We start from the raw sequence: 22,807 nt of genomic DNA, 5'->3' as shown, positions 1-22,807 counted from the left end.
CGTCATATATATATATATCGTTTCAAATTAATTAATTAAATTTCAGTATATCACCGGGCGGTTTAGAATTAATGTTCTTTGCCTGCTGTGTTTATATATATAAAAGTATCTCTTTGGAGATCCCGCCTCGTGAATAAAAATACTGAAAGATGAGGGGGTATCAATTTGATCTTTGTTGCGAGTGCGTACAACTGAGGACTAGTGCTGTTCCGCCGTACCACGCCAAGAATGTTAAAGAGTTGCTATCCAATCGAGTTTGAACAATACCATGAAAGCCCCAGTGGTCTAATGGTTAGGGCAACTGCATATCAAGCAGACAGTCCGAGTTCGAGTCTCGGTGGGGCGACATTTTCTCATTCTCACAGATTTCCTCATCTTTATCGTTTCAAATTAATTAATTAAATTTAAGTATATCACTGGGCGGTTTAGAATTAATGTTCTTTGCCTGCTGTGTTTATATATATAAAATTATCTCTTTGGAGATCCCGCCTCGTGAATAAAAATACTGAAAGATAAGGGGGTATCAATTTGATCTCTGTTGCGCGTGCGTACAACTGAGGACTAGTGCTGTTCCGCCGTACCTGGCCGAGAATGTTAAAGAGTCGCTATCCAATCGAGTTTGAACAATGCCATGAAAGCCCCAGTGGTCTAATGGTTAGGGCAACTGCATATCAAGCAGACGGTTCGAGTCTCGGTTGGGGCGACTTTTTCTCATTCTCACAGATTTCCTCATCTTTATCGTTTCAAATTAATTAATTAAATTTCAGTATATCACCGGGCGGTTTAGAATTAATGTTCTTTGCCTGCTGTGTTTATATATATATATATATTATCAAGACCATTATTTAAAAGATGGTTAATGTGGAAACCGCCTAAGCTTATATTATATAGTTTTGTTAGTACTTATACCTGAGCTGTACTGGTAGCTCATTGATCACCAAGTATACTGGCCAGAGACTCTTGTTCGATGACTTGAAAATAGACACACCATCTGATTAAGGTAATAAATAAAACGGAATAGAAAAAAAGAAAGGACGATTATTATATTTTTATATGACAAGAGGTATATCCTCCGCCTCATTAAAAAAACAAACTGTAGGCCTATATAAACAAACTATTCAAACCAACATAGAAACCACACCTGTATTCAGAGTGAATGTTAAGAATACATCATTTTGACCTAAATCCGTGTTGCTAATTCATTTGAATTCTGATCCGCTACAAATATCTGTGTTGTGATGGCCTCTTGGTTTCATAACCGAATCGCAAAATCTTTTGTCTGAAATATGAGTTTTGTAAATCATACTTATAAGTTCACATGTTTGTTTTAAGTTCAGTCTCAAAACATTTCAACTATCGAACACTATGTTTTAGCAGGGAAGAGTTTCCCTGGTTTAGTATACATATTCCATACCTTTAAACATGTCTCCTAGTTGCTTATCCAAACTTATGGAGTGATAAGCAATCATGTTTCCTCCACATAGGCATTGGTTGGAGTCCACCACTTCTTTCAAACAATGATCACAGTAATAGTGCTATTTGATATTTTGTTTCTTGTTTTAGGATTTTCTTGATTTTAAATACTGAATTTGCAACATTACATGAATTTGGAAGAAAAGAAATCAATAATTTGATCAAATTGGAAAATGCAATTTTGGTTAAATTATGTTTAATTACAAACAAAAGTATGCTTGTATAAAAACTCAGGTAGGTGTGGCTCGATCCTTCAAATAAATGTTGATGTAAATTTCCACTATCACTACCACCCATATCAGACTCTGATCTTTCACTATCACTTGCGGTAGCACTAAATATCAAAGAAGACCTCGACGTAGATATATCCTCGTCTTGACTACTGCTACTACTACTACTGATATTACTACTACTACCACTACTACTACTAATGATATTACTACTACTACCACTACTACTACTATTACTAGTAGTAGTAATGGTAGGCCAGGTCTGGTTGTCTGAATTCACTGAGCTTATTGAAGGAGTTGGACTGGATTGTTTCATCCGATTCCGCATCCGATGAGCAACATATCTCGCTCTTCGGGGATTAAACCCAAAATGTTTAGAGTACCTCTGCTTCCTCTTGTTTGGAGTTTGCTGTGGACTCTCATCTGCGCACGATGTCGGACTCAGTTCTGAAATCATTTTCTTTATAAAGAATAACAGTAAATTAAAAATTGTGGTTTTGGCAGAATATAGGCCTATAGGCCCATTTATACTACGAACGACAAAAATAGTTACATCTATCTTTAAAACAAACGAAACATAACAGTAGGCCTATTCTAGAACTATTAGGTAGGATAACCAGTTTTGGGCTTTATATAAAATATTAAACCACAGTGAACCATTTAGCCTAGGCTAGCCTAGGCTAAATGGTTCACTGTGGTTTATTATTATTGAATAAACATAATTTGTTATTTTAAAGTCAATCTTTTGAGTTTTGTTGCTTTGTTTGTCTTCAAACCTCTAGTCTATAATTGTTTATAAAGTAGACCTTACTACGGGTGTGTAGAAAGCGACGACCTCGAATTGGACGACCCCAACGACCCGGGCGACCTCGAATTGGACGACCTGAATTGGACGACCCATAACACGAAACCGACGACCCCTATAGCCTAGCCTAGCCTAGGCCTAAGTGTGGTATAACATCCCGAAGCCGAACATAGCCAAAGATCTTTAAACCATACTTTATATAATACTCGCAAGCAAGCAATTGAAAAAATACAGAAATATCGCCATTCGATACTGAATGTGTCGACACAAACAAACGAACAGATATGGAACGCCAAGAGTGCATCATTAAAACTGCATTTGACTCGATTAGCACACGAAATATCATAAACATGGTAAACCAGGTCAAACGGCCCCTTTTTCAGCGGCGGGTAAGGTTTGCTCAGTGGATTGGTCATCGTTAACCCAAATAATCAAATCAAATCAAATCAAATCACCTGAAAAAGGGCCGTTTTGACCTGGTTTGCCATGTTTATGATATTTCGTGTAGAAAGCGACGACCTCGAATTGAACGACCCCAACGACCCGGGCTTCCTCGAATTGGACGACCTAGAATTGGACGACTCATAACACGAAACTGTCGACACATTCAGTATCAAATGGCGATATTTCTGTATTTTTTCAATCAATTGCTTGCTTGCGAGTATTATATAAGGTATGGTTTAAAGATCTTTGGCTATGTTTGGCTTCGGGATGTTATACCACACTTAGGCCTAGGCTAGGCTAGGATAGGGGTCGTCGGTTTCGTGTTATGAGTCGTCCAATTCTAGGTCGTCCAATTCGAGGAAGCCCGGGTCGTTGGGGTCGTTCAATTCGACGTCGTCGCTTTCTACACACCCACCTTACTACTGTTGATATTTATGAACTTTTTTTGGTCAGAAACTATCTCACTCTCCCATACTGACTAGCTATGTGGGCGGAAATCGGCATCACACAAAGATAATTTGTTACATTCTATTGTTATTATTACATTGTGACGCCACATAAAATACGCTCATATGACCTTTAAATTGACAGCATTGGCCTAGTTATTTTTACATGGTTCAGTTATTAGATTTAGCTTACTGTATTTTGAAAGTTGCTTGTTCTTCGCCTTTGGTATCGGTTTTTGCTTTTTAAAGTATGATTTCGGCAGTAAAAAAGGTGCCAAACACCGCTCGCCAGAAAATAGAAGCAAGCGTACTCAAAAAACGCGCTTTGTTGGTGCGCGCCTGAAACAAATAAATGTTTTGTCAAAATTATGAATATGTGTCAATGTATATAAGTATTTAATTAGGGACGTTATAGAAAATTTATGTAGTGTGCTTATATTAATAATAAGAAAATACACTTAATACAAAATAAAATACCTACATGAATATTGTGTTCGTAATGACAAATTTTTGTTATTACCCATCGGGCGTATTATTTTACCCATCGTGCATCTTTTTTTTTTTCCATCCCTCCTCTTGGATCTTCTGATTATTCCCGCCTTCGCTTTTCAAATTTCAATCATCATATCTTCATGTCTATTATACTGATTCTGTGGGTTAATGATACCCCTATTACGGGGAATATCATTAAAATTTCTTCCGTAATTCAGCCTGTTGACCAACCACCAAAAGTAGGCGATTATGTAACCGCTAAATGCCGGGGTTACAGAATTCAAAAGGGAGTTGTTGGTATGATTGGAGGTAGGTACCGTCTTTAGGCCTACCCGGCCCTATTCTATATATATATATTAGGCCTAGGCTGTGCAGTGGTGGCGCCAGGATCTTTCCGACGCGGGGGCTAAATTCCCCGACGGAGGGGCTATACAAGCAACGCGTTATAGCGTAATTTGAGGCCGTTTTAATCAGATTTAGGGTAGCCAACTTTTTCCATTTTGTATGGTATATAGATAAAATACTGTGCGATAAAACACATTGCACAAGATCAGATGCAATGACTGTGTAAATCCATTCTTTCAATTTTAAAAATGAAGTTCAATATGCCTATCATAGAAAATAAACGTAAAACTTCCCACGGGCCAAGATGTATATCGTTATAATCGCAGAGGCGTAGGCAGGTTGCTGTCTGGTGGCGGTGCAAAAATTGTAAATGCGCGAGACTAACACCCATGGGCTGATCTGTAAGAACATTTTTAAAAATAGAGCTTGCAATTATACATTGATATATGAAAACAAATTACCAGAGAACCAGCCCACCGAGGTTGAGATAGAGCTAAGAACATTTAAACAAGTAGAGTTGTTAGGTCCCCGAAAATTGGATTATAGTATTTCGAAAAAAAAAGAAACAAAATATATACGTCTCCAGGACCAGCTACCATTAGGGATGAGCTGCCAAGAAAATTGTGAAAAATAGAACTGCTAGGTACCTGGAAATTGCACTTATATAGGCCCATATTGATAAATGAAACGAAATTATAAGTCTACAGGACCAGCCCACTATGGATGGTTGGGTGAAGCTAAGAAAATTTTGAAAAATAGAGCTGCAAGTCCCTGCAAAACATTGAAATACGAAACGAAATTATAGGTCTACAGGACCAGCCCACCATGGTTGGGGTGGAGCTAAGAACATTTTAAAAAATAGAATTGCTAGGTCCTGAAAATTAACGTATTATACTTCGAAGCATAAAACAAAATATATACCGGTACGTCTCCAGAACCAGCCCTAACATGGATATGGAAAAAAAATTTTTTAAAAAGAGAGCTCTATGTTCCCAGACAATGCACTAACTGTATATTGTACATCGAAATATGAAACGAAATGTATAAGTATCCATGACCAGCTCTATAATTGGGGACGATTGAGCTAAGACAATTTTGAAAACTAGAGCTGCAGGTCTTCAAAAACTACACTTATGACTTAAAAAAATTCAGGCCTAAAGGCCTAAAAAAGTGCCCCTTTTTACCTTTTATTTGGAGGGGAATGCATCCGAAAGCGTAGACCATTTTCCTTTGGGGAAAATCAGTTTATTTCCCAGATGTGAATCTGGAATTTCGATGTATGATGACACACAGGACATTGGAAATGTAATAACTTAGCTATAATAAGATGCTGGAAAAATGTTTGTTTAGTGCAAGTGTTAGGGGAGCCTACAGCGAAATGTCTATTTTAGGTACCCCACGGTACAGGGTTAATCAAAAATTAAAAAAACAATAGATCGCGAACATAATTCGTACCCTTTTGCTGTATAGCGTACGTCGATACACAGTTCACAACGTAACGCTTCGGTAAAGTTCGCCGGGATACTAACAGTACACATTCTGGTCCCTGGATCGGAACATGATATCACACGTAAACCGCAATGGGTCGGGCCCAATGTTAAACGATTCGTACAAAGGGACACCGCCAGACAAGTGCGTACCTATTGTTTATTAGATCGCCGGCAATAATGCATGCAAAAAAGTGTAATAGCTCTCCGTTCGACGTACTAAAAAATGTAACGTCGCGGTTTTCTAGGCGCTGAAGCTACGAAGTGAACGCAAATGATTTTTACTGTATATTATATTCCCCGACGAAAAGTACTCGCGTTCCCCCAGGGGGCGGGGGGGGGGGTTTTGGGGGGGGGGCTAGGCTCTCCACTGAGGCTGTGTAGCTTTTTTCAGAATATAGATCTAGGCAATCCCTATTTAGGTACAAGTAGGCAAAGCCTCGCTAGCAATGCCTACACCTAGACCTAATTAGGCCTATATATTGACTAGGCCTAAATAGGCCTATGAAATAGAGCGCCTATTTAATATTTAATAATAATGTGTAAGCCTACTACTAAGCCTAGCTAGCTAGGCTCCTATATAGAAGAAGGCTCCTATATAGGCCTACTAGCTAGGCTAGGTTTATGCCTAGCCTAGTTATTAAATACAAAGTTCAGCCATCCTGAACTGGCTGCGGTTGGGTGTGTAGAAAGCGACGACCTCGAATTGGACGACCCCAACGACCTCGAATTGGACGACCCATAACACGAAACCGACGACCCCTAGGCCTATAGCCTAGCCTAGGCCTAGGCCTAAGTGTGGTATAACATCCCGAAGCCGAACACAGCCAAATATCTTTAAACCATACCTTATATAATACTCGCAAGCAAGCAATTGATTGAAAAAATACAGAAATATCGCCATTTGATACTGAATGTGTTCACACGAACAAACGAACAGATATGGAACGCCAAGAGTACATCATTAAAACTGCATTCGACTCGATTAGCACACGAAATATCATAAACATGGCAAACCAGGTCAAAACGGCCCCTTTTTCAGCGGCCGGTAAGGTTGCTCAGTGGATTGGTCATTGTTAACCCAAATAATCAAATCAAATCACCTTACCCGCCGCTGAAAAAGGGGCCGTTTTGACCTGGTTTGCCATGTTTATGATATTTCGTGTGCTAATCGAGTCGAATGCAGTTTTAATGATGCACTCTTGGCGTTCCATATCTGTTCGTTTGTTCATGTCAGTATTCAATGGCGATATTTCTGTATTTTTTCAATCAATTGCTTGCTTGCTTGCGAGTATTATATAAGGTATGGTCGGCTTCGGGATGTTATACCACACTTAGGCCTAGGCTAGGCTATAGGGGTCGTCGGTTTCGTGTTATGGGTCGTCCAATTCGAGGTCGCCCGGGTCGTTGGGGTCGTCCAATTCGAGGTCGTCGCTTTCTACACACCCGGCTGCGGTTCTTATATTAAGGCCTAAATGATCTTTAAAATTATTTTTAATAATATTATAGGAGCGAGGTCAAAACAATATTTCCGATCGAAATCCTGGTTAATTGGGATCCCGGTCTATCGGGATCCCGATAGACCGGGATCATAATCCCGATTAACCGGGATTCCTATCCCGGTTAATCAGGAATCACATACAGTATTATTTATCAGTTAAGTTTAGTTCTCGAATCTGTAAGGAACGCAACACAATGCATTGCCTAGCAGCCTAACTCAATAATTTGACCAATCAAAAGCGACAGTGATGAGTGCTTGCTCGTAATTGGTCAACCTCACTGTACAGAACTTGTTTACTTTGCATGCACAACACGTCACTGCGTTTTTCCTAGGAAACCAATTATATAAAAACAAACCTTATTGAATTCTTTTTAGATGAGTCTATGCGAAAAGAATTTGTGAATGTTAAAAGGAGAGGGATTTCCGGAACTGGTGGCGAGGGTATATAGAAACCAGCCAATGTCAAAGAAGGTACAGTAGGCCTACATCGACCAGAGTGTTTATTAATGCGATGTTTTTGTGACCTAAATGCACGGTTTAAAAATGTTTATCCTAAGCCTAATGCCTTTTGTCCTTATATGATATAAACTCTTAATGCGTGTGCAAGATATATTGAAATAATATACCGTAGTTTAAATATTAAAGTCAAGTTGTAGATGAAAAAGTTGATATACAATAGGCCTATTAATCATTTAATAAATAAAATTGAATTTAATGTTTTTAGAGATCAGCTCCCGAAAATGTCGAAGAAGAGGTATGTGCCTTTGTAATTTTGATTTATTTTGAAAGAAAAAGAACTATTAATTTAATCATCAATTAATTTCCAAATAAATGTGTAATGACCCTGACCCTTTGACCTTGTGTAACATTTTTCAAAATGTGCAACAAATAACAAAATGTATATTTCGAACAATTTAAGACATAATTTAAGTGTCTGTGACCAGTAGTTACGGATACATGCCCTGGGTAGTGGGTCACAGGTCAGAAATTTCACATTAGATTGAATATAAATGTATACCTTCTGATCAATTTGAGACCAAAATTATCTTGCTGTGATTAGTGGTTGTTGAGATTTAAGGACCTATTGGTGTTTGGTATTATAACCTTTCACCCTGACCTTTTGACCTTTCGCCACATTTTCAAAATGTGTAACCAAGCCAAAAATGATTGTTTGACCATCCTAAACCAATTTCTGAAGTCAAATTCTCTGGACCTCAAAGTGCATACGAAAGTTGATCTAGCTACTAGAGTATTAAACATATTCTCTCCCAAACCGACCACCCTCTTTTTAAAGAATAAACTTTCCTCCCATCTAATATTCCTTGTAGTCGTACTAAACGTTATAACAAGTCATTCGTTCCTCAATCGATTGCTACTTATAATAAACATGTCTCAAGATAATTTGCCTCTCATGAAGAGAACACCTGGATCATAATTTGAAGTATAATTTAATTTTCATAAACTTTGCAATTGCTTTTGTATATCATGAAACATTTTTATAACTTTTAAATATTGTCTGTACTTTTATATTGTGTTTATTATATTATATTATAGTGTTATATTATATTTTCTGTATATTTTAAACTACAGTGTAACAAAGATTTTCTGATTTTTATTTTTATATGAATTAGACAAATAAAAGGTTAATTGAATGCTTCACCGCAAATCTTTCATTCAGCGTACCTAACATCACAAAAAAGCTTTGAGAAATTATTCATTTATAACTATAATTCCAATAAAACAACTTATTTTTTTAAAATTGCTTCCAAAAAATCAAATAACATCCTGGCTTTTCACTTGATTAGATAGGATAGAATAAAAAAAAAATATTGAGTTTTTAATTCAATATTTCTAACAATAATTTTGAAAACATTACATTGACCAACGATTTTCAACTTCAGATGTTGTCATGTTGGAGAACTTCTCCACAAGGTAGAAGTCAAGTCAGCTATGTACAATGGCACTCGTTGATTGGTTATATATTTGGAAGCTTGCCTTCCACTAATTTTGGTCATTTTCTGCAGTCATGTGCAGGATGATTGAAGAAGAAAAAAATATTTACCTTGAAAGCATTGCAAATGGTGTTATTTTCATAGAAGCTACCAGCATGGAAATAACAAGGCCAGGAGCTTCTTTATCTATTACTTGCTTGGTAGCCTAAAAAAACAAAATTGATTGATTCATTATTATTATTAAGATGGCCGCCAACATTATTATAGTTTAAAAATGTATGAGAAAAAAAATCTTAGTATATGATCAGATGGGTTTTGGAAAACAGATTTATACAGACTATATGTAGACTTAGTATCCCCATTTTACACTTTCTCTGGGAACAAATTAGAACCAAGTGTTTCTCAACTGATTTGCGTCATATGGGGTCTATATATCCACCAAAAAAAAGTTCCAGCTCATCTGGCCTGGGGAAAGCCACCATTTTGGATTTTCAAAATGGCTGCCATAAAATACAGGTTTTTGCTCATATTCTTCTACATCATGCATTGAAATGATTTTGGTGGCAAAGTGTATGTTTTGAGGGTCAAGGAATCTAAATACAGCATTTTGAAGTTCACTCAAAGGCCGCCATCTTGTTTTTCAAAATGGCCACCTTAAAATACAGATTTGTGCTTATCTCAGTTTCTACCATGTATAGACATGATTTTGGTGGCAAAATGTAGGTTTTGACGGTCAAGGAATCCAAATACAGCATTAATTTGAATTTGAAAATCAAAATGGCTGCCGTAAAACTTACAGATTTTTCCTCATATCTCAGCTTCTACATCATATGAACGTAATTTTGGTGGAAAAGTATATGTTTTGAAGGCCAAGGAATTCAAATATAGTATTTTAAAGTTCACCTAATGCCCGCTTTTTCAAAATGGCTGCCATAAAATTCACAGATTTGTCCTCACCTCAGCTTCTACATCATGCATGGAAGTAATTTATGTGGCAATGTTTATGTTTTGAGGGTCAAGAAATCTAAATACAGCTTTTTGAAGTTCACTCAATGGTCACCATTTTGATTGTCAAAATGGCCACCATAAGCTACAGGTTTTTGCTAATTTATGAGCTACTATGATTATCCTCAAAAAATTTCATCTGGTTTCAAATGGATATTTAAAAAATAAATATTAACTTTTTTGCTAAGCCTATGTTACAGAATAAAAACAAAATTCAGCTTTTGAAATACAGTTGGAAAGTGATGACGAGAATAAGTCAATATATTGGTGATAATATATGGGAACCACAATGATTATGACCCCAGGAGGTACTGTACACAAGAAGATATCAACGATGTACTGTAACTATATCATTCACGTGAAGAACCTAAAAATAAAATATTCTTAAAATGTTTGTTATTTTATTATTGATATTTTCCAAATCCTAAAGAGAAGCATGGCTAACTTTAGTTAAGCATTCCAATCAGATACATTATGGATTAAGCAAGTAAAGCAATTTAAAGCAACATATCTTATGTGTATGAATGGAGACTGGGGACTAACACTACTTCACCATAACTGGTCTGGATTTATGCATGTAGTCATGCGATAACTGAACAAATCGATGATAGTATTTGCCGATCATTCTTTTTTATCCAATTAACATGTCAACAGTTTATACAACTGTACAGCCACTCTGAAAATGTATATCTAGCTGCTCATCTACCAGTCATCATAATCAGACTCGGAGGAGTTTATCTTTTCAGGAGCTTTCTGGGTTATATTGGACATAATGGTGGGTTGAGGTTTTGAAGTTGTGCATAACCTACTTTAAAGAGAGCTGTATATTCTAAAGCTCTTAGTGGATGCAGCTATGTATCATATAATGATGACATGAGATGATGATGTACCATTTTATCTCCAGATATAAACACAGTATAGAACAATTGACTATAATGGCAAATATGCTTGAACGACAAATTTCCATATGCATACAATACAAGATGTTCCAAAAGAATGGATATCATGTAACATGTTATAATGGTGAAGAATCACTTGAGCACAATAGAGAAAACCTTATGTATCTTGAAATTTGTCTTTCAGCATTTCCAGATATAGCCTTCCACTTTTGGCATTTTGGCCATGACCAGCTGCTGCAAATATGAAAGCATACTGTAGATGCTATATCTGAACCTGGAGCTCCCAATTGTACAATCGTGCCTAAAAAGTTATCTAATGATACAGCCACAGCTTAAATGTTCTTGATATCTTTTTGACTTGCCCAGAAAGCTCTTAAGAACCTTACGAGTCTGACGAAAAATGGTAGTTTTCTTTCTCTTTATTACTCTTTTTGCATTACTTTACGTCACATTGGTTGAGTGAAGATTATTATGACTGGCAGATAATCAGCTAGATTTACATTTGTGCATAAATGCAGACCATTTAGGGTGACTAGTGTTGATCTCCCAGTGTATTACCATGTATTCATAAGATCTGTTACTTGTTTCATCCATAAGTTGTACTTTAAACTGCAAGTTGGCCCTGCTTCTCTTTATATTTGGAAAATATCTTTACATGTCTATGTAACTTATTTAGAATATCTTGTTTGATAGTAGTACACTCTCTGGTATCTTCTTCGTAATCAGTATGGAACTCGGTCTTGTGATTAACTCATGACGTCCACATAGTAATAATGAGGATTGTGATAGCGATAGATCTCGGAGACTAGACAAAGGGGATTGTGTACATACTGTATAATTCGGTGTGTAAGTCGCACCTGTGTATAAGACGCACCCCCTAACTGAGGGTAAAATATCGGTATTTTGTATATCGTCGATGTATAAGACGCACTTTATATTTCATCAAAACAATGTTTTTTCTTACCTAGGCTCAGCCTCGCCCAGCCTCAACAAGAAGGGAAGTCCCCCATTCCGTCAGTTCTTTCTAACTTGTTTTTCATGAGTTTCGCACCGACAACATCGAGTGCATGACCGCACATGTGTGTGGGCTAGCCTCGCTCGATACTTTTATCGAGAGGGCGCACGTTTTCACGGACAATCGTCTATGCTATAATCAACTGGAGAATATACTAGTCGAATACTGTACACCATGTGGTTGCCAAGAAGGGCTCGCTCGCGCTGGGGGTCGGCGATCGTGCGTATAACTATAATACTATAATACTATTCCAATCGTAAATGTTTACAAATGAAATTTTATCTGTATTTTTATGGCAGCCATTTTAAAAATCCAAAACGGTGGCTTTCCCCAGATGAGCTGGAACTTTTTTTTGGTGGATATATAGAACCTATATAACTCAATATATTTGTTATTTGTGCTCGAATTTTGCACAAATTTCAGTATGTGCTTGCTTGATTATTTATCTTTCTCTTAAGTTGTCAGCATTTTCATTTTGATGACTTCATCATGTCGTGTAATTTCACCTACACCATACATTTGAATATCTTACAGCTCTTCAGAATTAAAAATGACCTTGAAGATTATAATTTATTATGAAAGCTGATGAAATGTAGATATGAACTCATATAAAAATTAAGCCTATCGGATGTTGTGATGTTATCATATGGCCAGTTGAAGTTAAAAAGTAGTTTTTAAATTTCTTAAGTCAAAGTTATACAGATTTCAAAGAGCGCGCATTGCGCTTCTACGTGTCATATAAAAAAAATAGAAGAATGTGAGTTACTTTTATCTATAGAGTATATTTTAATCAGTTAGATATCATCGGAATGAAAAGTGACCAATGTAATTAAAAAAACTTATTATGGAAGTTGTTGAATAGTAGATATGAATTCATATACAAATTTTGTCTATCTGATGTCATGACGTCATCATATGGTCAGTTAAATTAATTATTAATTCTTTCGTAAAAGCTCATCGTGATTAAAAGAAAGCGCATCTCACTTTTACGTGCTTAAAAATAATCAAATTTTCATCAGTGTACTTATTTAGATAATTATCTTCTGAAAATAACTTTATTTTTATATGTCAATTTGATGACGACATCGTGTTAATAATTGGATTTAAAGATGTCTAATTTAATCTACACTGTATAACATATACAGTGCATTCTGTAAATACTGTAATAACTAATATGCTGTATGACAAGAAATAAATAAAATTCAGCACTGTAAACATATTTCCTTCATGTCATAGGATGGCATAATAATTTTCGATGTTCACATATGTGCATGTTGCATTTCCGCGGATAACCCGAACTCGTCAAAGTGATCTAGTTACAGGGTTCTCACCAGCATGCAAGGATACGACTTCAGTCTCCCCCCCCCCCCCCCAAATATAAAATTGATTAAAAAATTTTTGTCTTGTTTTTATTTTTCAATAGACTAGGCCTAGGCCTAGTATGTATTTATGTAATGTTGCATTTTCTAGTGTCTAGCTAGCTTGCTAACCTAGGCCTAGCCTCCCTACTTAGCTATATGTTATGCAAAAAGCAAAGCAAAATTAACTAAAATAAAATATAACAACCTAACACTAACATTTACAAGATAAATTCTATTTGATAACTGCTGAACCCTGGCTGAAATCGTGGTTATGGAGATAGCCGTACACAGAGCATAGTTGTTTGCTTGGTAACGGGACGATTCGGCCCTGAGACGATTCGGCCCGGGACGATTCGGCCCCGGGACTATTCGGCCCGGGACGATTCGGCCCTGAGACGATTCGGCACACTTACATTTATCGGCTTTGATATGCATTTATAAGCATAAAATAAGCTTTTGTCCCCAAACTTTATTTTCAGAGAGACTATGGGGTAGCACTACTAAGGATAAAGATGCAATAAAGCAAACATTTTTAAAACATTGTCGAAAATAATCATTTTTTAGTTACGCCCTCTGTTGGCCGCTTGGCGAATGCACGAAATAAACAAGGTTTTCGAAGTAATAAATTGAATATAAAATTACGTTTTTTTAGTAATTTATTATATATATTATATCAACTTTGTCAATATCAATAAAATACGGATTGTTAAACACCTTTAAAAACTTGATAAATAAAAAAAAATGAATATGAATTTGGTCTAAAGTGAGACGTTTCGGCCCACAAAGTGGGATGTTTCGGCCCAGAAGTGAGCCGAATAGTCCCACCAAAAGTGGGCCGAATAGTCCCGGGCCGAATCGTCTCAGGGCCGAATCGTCCCTGAACCGTTTGCTTGACATAACAGGGTATTCCCCTACACAGGTCTCGTGCTGTGCCCAGCCAGCTCAGATAGAAAGCATGCAGCTCACACAGTGCATGATGCAATGGTTGAGTGAATTCAGGGATCATCTTAATTCCATGGTTTGTTAACTAAACACCACATGGTGGTGAATATGCCTGTTAAAGTCTCAATGATACGATCTCTTAATGTACCATGTTGTTGCTAGGAGGCTTGAAGGAGTTTCTAGGTCGGCAAGAGAATGCCGTCCTCTGACAATTTAGAGTGCCGGCAGTAACTAACTGGAAACAACTTTAATAATATACTAATAATAACTAATGTGCATGCAATGAAATGATAAATATAGCATAATTTTATTATTTATTTTCTAATTATTTAATTTCGCATTCATCAAGAGATCGGTTGACACAAACACTTCACGCACGTGTACTATTGGCTATTTGCCAGTACTGTATTTGCGTCAAGCCACTATGTACGTGGTGTGCCCGATCGGCCATAAACACCACCCTAACAAGATTCGTTGGGCGTTGTTGGTTATCGACGGCTTTGTATTGTATTGTTCAACGTTTTATTTGTTTGCGAGACAAAGGGGTGAACTGAAAGGCTATTGTTTTGTTATGTTAGATAATAGCACAGATTTGGCTTTTTTAAGGTTAAGGACAAGGTATTTTGTCTAGGCCTAGGCTAGGTCTTAGATCTAATAATTTGTGCCGGTCGGGAGCCTGTTTGTGCCGGTCGGAAATTCTGAGTGCCGGACGGGGCCGACCGGCGTGGTGAGAACCCTGTAGTTATCCATTTTATTTTTACTTTTCTCTTTGTTGTATTTTACTTTACTTATATTGTTTTTACTTTTGTACATCTGAGTTTGTTTATGTGATCAACCAGTGATATCAGTACTATGATACTGAAGGTAATTTTGGTCAAAGTGGATAACTATTATGTGACATTAAAATGGTATTCAACAACAAAAAAGTTAAAAATTGTTTTTCAGGGGGGACATACAATCTTAAGGATTAGGCTAATTTCAATAAAACTTGGTCAATAATAAAATTCATGTAGTGTTAAAAACGTATGTTGTCATATTATAAAATTCCTGTGACTGGGGTTATGTTCTATCTCAACATAGTATCTTTAGTTACTATTATTCTTATTAATTGTATTTTCTACTTACTTCAGGTGTTACATCTCGGTCAGTGAATCCAGTTCCTCCAGTCGTTAAAATTACATTAATATTTTCAGAGCTCCAAGTTATTAATGTTTCCTGAAAAGAAATCAAATAGGCTCAAAAACTTGTTTACAGCATTTCAATCAATTATTTGAATCATTTGCATCTCATTAAAAAATAATTGGTATTTATATACAATTACAAAAAAAAAACAAAATACATATAAACATAATGGATATTTATACAATTTAAAAAATAAATAAAATACCAAAGAACATTAGAATGTAAAAAATAACAATTAGCTGAAAAGGACTACTGTAAATCTCATGAAAGTCCTGATGAACTTATTTCCAATGGAACATTGGCTTTTCATCTAAGCTTATTTCTTACATCACATGAATCTTCATATTACTGTATTGTACAATTGTATAAAAATCAGGAATTAAAACATGCACAGGCCTATAAGATATACATGGTAGGCCTATCCTACATATTGTCTACATTTTGATTAAAGAAACATGAAATACCTGTATTTGATTAATATCATCAGGAACTATTGCATATTGGATTACTTTGCCTATAAATGACCTAAATTATGAGATATAAAGATAAACTTTAAATTATTTTAAATGCTTGCTTTGTATGTTGATTGATACTCCACTTGATAAACCATTTAAAGATATATTGTATTGAGACAATTTCATAATACATATAATAGTGATTTCAGCGCTAAAAAACTGGCGACTTCAAATGTACATGAGCAGGACTCGACAATAATACATTCGTTGAGAAGTTTACAGGAACGAATAAATAGACACTGTGATTTATGTACTCAACTAAAATTAGCACCCTGGGAATTACTTCCGAAAGAGAAACTTGTCACAAAATAAGACCAATTGTTTTGTAACAAACTGAATTTGTATTTTGTATGTAACATTATGGTTGATGGATGGGGAAGAGGATGGGTGCAAAGACGAACAATTTTTTAATGTATTCTTTATCCATTTAGTAACGAAATATTAATTGTTTTACAAATAATATACACTAAACACAGTAAAACATTGCGATTTAATACTTTGTTGAAACTGTCACCGTCATAGTCGATTGAAATAGTACAGAACATGTAACGATACATCACTAATACGACGTTTATATTTTTTTGTAATTACATTATTAATTAATACAAACGTTCAGAAGGAACTGTCAGTAATAAAGTAAACACCTCTATTCGGAGAAATCGTAAATTCGCTTTAATCGTCAATAGATAATTATCTAACTCAAGTTAATTAGTAGGCCTAATGTTCACAAGCAGTTCCTGTTTTTTGTCGACGCCAGCGGAGTCGGTGCAGGAGCAGTTCTAATGCAGAAAAGCGATTGAATTGAATACCCAATATGTTACTTTTCAAAGAAGTTTAGCAGACACCAAAAGAACTACTCGACGGTTGAACAAGAATGCTTAGCCTTAATGTTAGCCTTAACTCACTTTGACATTTACTTGAACACTACCGTCTTTCCTATCAGTGTACATACAAACAATAACCCACTCACCTTAATTAAGAAAATAAATTTAAAAATCAGAGAATTCTAAGGTGGGTACTGATGTTACAGGAGTATAATTTGGACTTTCACTTCATAAAAGGCAAGGATAATGTCTTTGCAGATGCCTTGTCTCGAGCACATTAAATTGATGCGACATATTGTATTCACTTAATTTGTTATGATAAACATGCTTTTCTTAATTTTATTTTAATTTACCCCTAGTTATGTATATAGTCTTAAAGGGCGTTTTCCACAGAAAGTTTTTAAACTTTCTTCTAATAGGGCGGGGAGTGTCACACAGCTGTTTACTGTACTAGCTTGTTTATGAAAATATTGCTGTGTGCACTTTTGCTGTGGAATATAATTACTCCCTTGTCTAGTTACCTAGGACTTTAATTAACTATTTTTGGTATGTCCGAATCTACCCTCCTTGGTCATCAATCTGACATATTGATGACCATCCATAAACATAATTATCAGAATCAGACCACTTTCTATTTTTAAATTGTGTTACCCAGTGTATTCTAATTGGATAAGTACCTATATGCAAAATAGTTAACTACCCACTTTAAATAGCAGTTACACCCAAAGATTGTTAGTTGTTGTGTGGTTCTTCTGCTGCTTTTACCCACCAACTCACTCCATCCTTATTTGTGGATGTTACTTGGCTTCTTATAGTGCAATTCTGGGTAAGACTATATCTTTGTTCTTTAATTTTCACCACCTCCTAAATTGTCTAATCTCTAATATTTTTTATGTTATTTTATTTGGTTATCGTTGTGTAAATAAATTGTATATATTGTAACTCCAGTTCTTACTTCTTTCTGTACATGTGTTATTAAGCCGTGCATGTGACAAGGGACGAAACATGATGGTTAGGGGAGGATGACGAATGTCCTGTATTTGCTAGAGCATAAAATCATAAACAGTCGACATAGCCGAATATAAAGGTCTTATTCGCAGACGACAAGCCGCATTGAAACAAGATGACATGGAATCATATAATGTTCTTCGAAATTCAGTCAACAGAGCTACTAAAATATTGAAAAAACAATATTACCAGAAGTTTCCCAGCTATTTAATACAGACTCGAAAAAAATTGGTGGCGCAAAACTAAAGGCATCCTAAACAAAGGCCAAGCTCTTAACCCGCTGAACTATTTAATCAACAATGTATGTGACGGTGATTCAGAACTTCTAGCTAATGACATTAATCATTTTTTTAAATCTTTGACTGATGAATTTCAACCAATTGTGATATCAGATCCTCCATTTAATGTTGTTGTTCCCAATGACTTAATCATTGACGTAGACCTAATTAAGACCAAATTATGTAAGCTAAAAGTTAACAAAGCTCCCGGACCTGATGATATACCCACCTGGATTCTAAAAGAATATGCAAATATTATAGCTCCCCATTATTTGCCATAGCTAACTCATCTCTCCGTGAGTCCTATGTTCCAACTGCATGGAAATGTGCAGATGTAATCCCTATCCCCAAAAAAACTCCCGCTAACTGTGTGGAAACTGACCTAAGACCCATTTCACTTATCCCAATTTGTGGTAAAGTTGTAGAAAGTTCAATAGGTCTTCTATTATGGAATGATATTGAAGGTCAGATAGATACATCCCAATTTGGCTGTTGTAGGGGTCGCAGTGGTTTAATGACACAGATAAAGGAAAGGCATCTAGAGTCTTACTCCTAGATTATAAAAAAGCGTTCGACCTAATAGAACATAACTAAATAATTAATAAACTTAGAGAATGAATGTTAATGAATTTCTAGTCAGATGGATTGAATCCTTCCTAAGCAATCGTTACCAACGTGTAAAAATTGGGAAACACTTTTCTTCTTGGTTGTCTCCCAAAGGAGGCGTACCCCAGGGATCTTGGTTAGGACCAGTCCTGTTTCTAGTGTTCATTAATAGTCTCCATGTTAACCTTCCATTAATTAAATACATGGATGACACAACTGTTTCAGAAACTATCACCTCCAATAACAGTAGAAGTTTGCAAATAGCATGTGATAACATATGATTGGTCTAGTATTAATAATGATATGGTAATTAATGAGAAGAAAACTGTAGAACTGTTGATAAGTTGTAAACGTGTTGAAACTAATTTACCTTCACTTGTCTTGATGAAGTAGAACTAGAAAAAGTCAATCACGCCAAACTTTTAGGCGTTATGATCCAAGATAACCTATCCTGGCAAGGTCATATTGACTATATTGTTAAAAAGTGTAATGTAAGGATCTATTTTTTAAAGCAACTTAACCGAGCTGGCCTTAACCCCCAGACTCTAAGATATTTTTACTGTACGGTTATAAGATCAGTTATTGAATATGCCTGCCCGCTTTGGTACACTGACTTAACTAAGAAACAGGCTGATTCCATCGAAAAACTACAAAAACGTGCAGTGGGGTGTATACTGCCAGGAGTCCCTTACTGGGAGGCAAGGGAATTTCTTAGGCTACCCTGTCTCAAGGACCGATTGCTGGAGATGAGCAGAAAGTATTTCACAAAACTGAAGTCAGGGGAGCACCGGCTGAATCACCTTCTTCCACCACAAGTCAAACAAAAATATAACTAGCTAAGACACAATAAATTTTACGCCATACCTTTCACTCGAACCAATAGATCAGGAAACTTCATCATTAACTATGGACTTTCTCATGAATGGTGATTCGGTCGGTCCCCCCTCACCTGTTTGTCATGTCACTTGCGTTTCCGTGACTTGGGGAGGTCTGAGGAACCCTTCTTTCTGGTAGGGACTCCTGGTAACTGGATTTTAAATAACTTATATAATTACAATAAATAGCTAAGATAACAACAATAATAAAAACAAACACGTATCAAATGAATACATTTTTAATTCCTTTTATATATATACTTTTTCTCATTCTCACAGATTTCCTCATCTTTATCGTTTCAAATTAATTAATTAAATTTCAGTATATCACCGAGCGGTTTAGAATTAATGTTCTTTGCCTGATTTGTTTATATGTACAAAAGTATCTTTTCGGAGATCCCGCCTCGTGAATAAAAATACTGTAAGATGAGGGCGTATCAATTTGATCTCTGGTGCGCGTGCGTACAACTGAGGACTAGTGCTGTTCCGCCGTACCACGCCGAGAATGTTAAAGAGTCGCTATCCAATCGAGTTCGAACAATACCATGAAAGCCCCAGTGGTCTAATGGTTAGGACATCTGCATATCAAGCAGGCGGTCCGAGTTCGAGTCTCGGTTGGGGCGACTTTTTCTCATTCTCACAGATTTCCTCATCTTTATCGTTTCAAATTAATTAATTAAATTTCAGTATATCACTGGGCGGTTTAGAATTAATGTTCTTTGCCTGATTTGTTTATATATATATATATATAAAAATAAAATTGTTTATATCTCTACCAAGCTACCTTCTTTGTTTTCTACTCTTATTCAGTCTCCACCCACTATTCAACACGCTGTTTCTATTGTTATATTTCTTTTATTCCTGTCCACCCAGGCAGCACTTGCCAACTCATATGCTATGACTTTATCCAAATTCCCTCACTTGCACTGATGAAGGGCTAGTGTTGCCTTTGGATTTATATCCAAAGGCAAATTACTGAAAAAAATGACAATGCTGTGGGTATCAGTGGCTGGATCTCAATGGAGATACAAAAAAAAAAGCGAAAAGCTAAATCAAAACGATAAAGTAAACAGCCAGAAAAGTTAGCAGAGCTTTCGGGCAACACTAGCCCTTCATCAGTGCAAGTGAGGGAATTTGGATAAAGTCATATTTTTTATATTTTTTTTTTGTATCTCCATTGAGATCCAGCTATATATTTTCTACTGTTTGTATCAATTTTGATCTGATTTTGCTGTAATTATGGAGGGTACTTTGGATAACTTTACCAAATTACGTCGCCTGTCCGAGAAACGTGTCAGGTATCGTCACCATTTACATACTTTTCTTTTACATCGTTCTAAACATTCGGCCCCTAAAGGACTTCAATTTTATGTCACATCTGGTATTCGATTTGCAGATGATGACATGCGTTCTCGTTGGAACGCTGTCCTTCACAAAAATGCTTGTCAACTCAATGAGATCCAAATTGGCAATTGCCGCAAAATCCTCACTGAGTTTGACGTTGAAATTCACTCTAGAACTAAGAAGTTGAAAAGAGAACTTCCTGCATCCGAGTTTCAAAACAAACTAAGGATTATCGCCAATGATTGCCGTAAGCAATCAACGGCAATGGCCCGAAGGGGACATCACAAATTTGGTCTACCTGCAGACTTGGTCATTTCAACACAAATGACTCTACCTTTGGATGATTTCAGGGCTTTTAGAAAACCCTGCAGAAGGTTCGTTCGGACTTATAACAACAATCGGAGCAACACCTCTGATTCAGTTGTTGAAATTAATGGCCGACTTTCCGAAGGAGAAAAAAAACTTCTTTCCCGAGGACTTAAATTCTGCCCAAAACCAAGGCAGGTCGGCGCACAACAACTATCTTTGGATATGGAGTCTTTCTCCAGAAGATTATGATTACGTGAACATTTTGCTGATTCAGACAGCAGAACCACGCAAACCGAAGGCAACGCTAACAAATTTAAACCAAAAAGTTCCTGGAATCCACCTAAAAATCGTTGTCCAGCTTTAGACACATTTATTCAGGCTATTGAGGAGGATGTACAAAACTACGTCCCGAGTCCAGATAAACGTGACAATCTCTCAAAACAAGAGAGGCAGGCCATTGCCAAATTGCGTCAGCGTAATGATATTATCATTAAACCCGCTGATAAAGGTTCTGCCACTGTTGCCATGGACATCAAATTTTATGAAGAGGAGTCCTTAAGACAGCTAAACAATCCTCTTCATTATCGTAAACTTACAACGGATCCCACCCCGGAAATTGCGGATAAGGTGGCCAAATCTGTTTCTGTGATGGTAAAAAAACACTCCATCGATCCGAAGATTGGACCTCATTTGGCACAGGTCAATCCAGTTCCAGGCAGATTCTATTTCCTACCTAAAATCCACAAAACAGGCAATCCTGGTAGACCCATTAATTCGGGCAATGGCACTGCTACAGAGAAAATTTCTGAATATGTGGATGATTTACTTAGACCATATGTGACTGATCTCTCTTCATACATTCAGGACTCCACAGACTTTATCCGCAAAATTAACCAAATTCAAAATTTACCTAATAATTCTGTTCTGGCTACATTAGATGTTTCATCATTGTATACTAATATCCCTCACGAAGAAGGAGCCGACGCATGTATTTTAAATTACATACAAATTCCAGGCAAAACGCCTACTAAAGCTCATTTACGAGAACTGGTCATGTTGATTTTAACCAACAACAATTTTATTTTTGGAAATGACCATTACCTTCAAATTCATGGCACAGCGATGGGCACAAAAATGGCGCCATCTTTTGCAAATTTATTTATGGGACAATTTGAGGCCAATTTTCTGTCCCTCCAACCAAATAAACCACTTGTTTGGTTTAGATACATTGACGACATCTTCATGATCTGGACCCATGGTGAAGATAATTTGGAATCTTTTCTTCTCAATATTAATGCAGCCCACCCAACTATCAAATTTACAGCTACCAAATCCACTAGTAGCGTTGATTTTTTGGACACTATAGTGACCATAGAAAATGGTACATTCAAAACTGACCTATTCCGTAAAACCACGGATAAAAATATGTACCTGCTCCCTAGCAGTTGTCACCCCCGACACTGTACTAA

At 36.4% G+C, this 22,807-nt stretch overlaps 1 protein-coding gene and 1 long non-coding RNA gene across 4 annotated transcripts in view; both read right to left on the bottom strand.

Annotated features, from left to right (window-relative positions):
- LOC144843748 (gephyrin-like) overlaps positions 1–22,807 on the bottom strand; it is a 150,506-nt gene that overhangs the window by 115,175 nt on the left and 12,524 nt on the right. For all 3 annotated transcript variants that reach the window (XM_078700676.1, XM_078700677.1, XM_078700678.1), the window contains 3 exons: positions 16,044–16,104; positions 15,523–15,612; positions 9,286–9,380 (listed from right to left, as the gene is read on the bottom strand). In XM_078700676.1, the coding sequence (XP_078556802.1) occupies positions 9,286–9,380; positions 15,523–15,612; positions 16,044–16,104 (246 nt within the window). The remainder of the gene's footprint in view (positions 1–9,285; positions 9,381–15,522; positions 15,613–16,043; positions 16,105–22,807) is intronic.
- LOC144842498 (uncharacterized) lies at positions 906–2,150 on the bottom strand. Its single transcript, XR_013612126.1, has 3 exons — positions 1,415–2,150; positions 1,142–1,279; positions 906–991 (listed from the first exon to the last, which is right to left on the bottom strand). It is a non-coding gene; the product is annotated as an uncharacterized LOC144842498 (long non-coding RNA).

Source organism: Antedon bifida, chromosome 5 (genome assembly GCF_963402885.1).
Source record: "Antedon bifida chromosome 5, ecAntBifi1.1, whole genome shotgun sequence".
In the NCBI taxonomy this organism is placed as follows: domain Eukaryota; kingdom Metazoa; phylum Echinodermata; class Crinoidea; order Comatulida; family Antedonidae; genus Antedon; species Antedon bifida.
The sequence above is the reverse complement of the archived record's forward strand: the minus strand, read 5'-3'. Positions and strand labels throughout refer to the sequence as shown.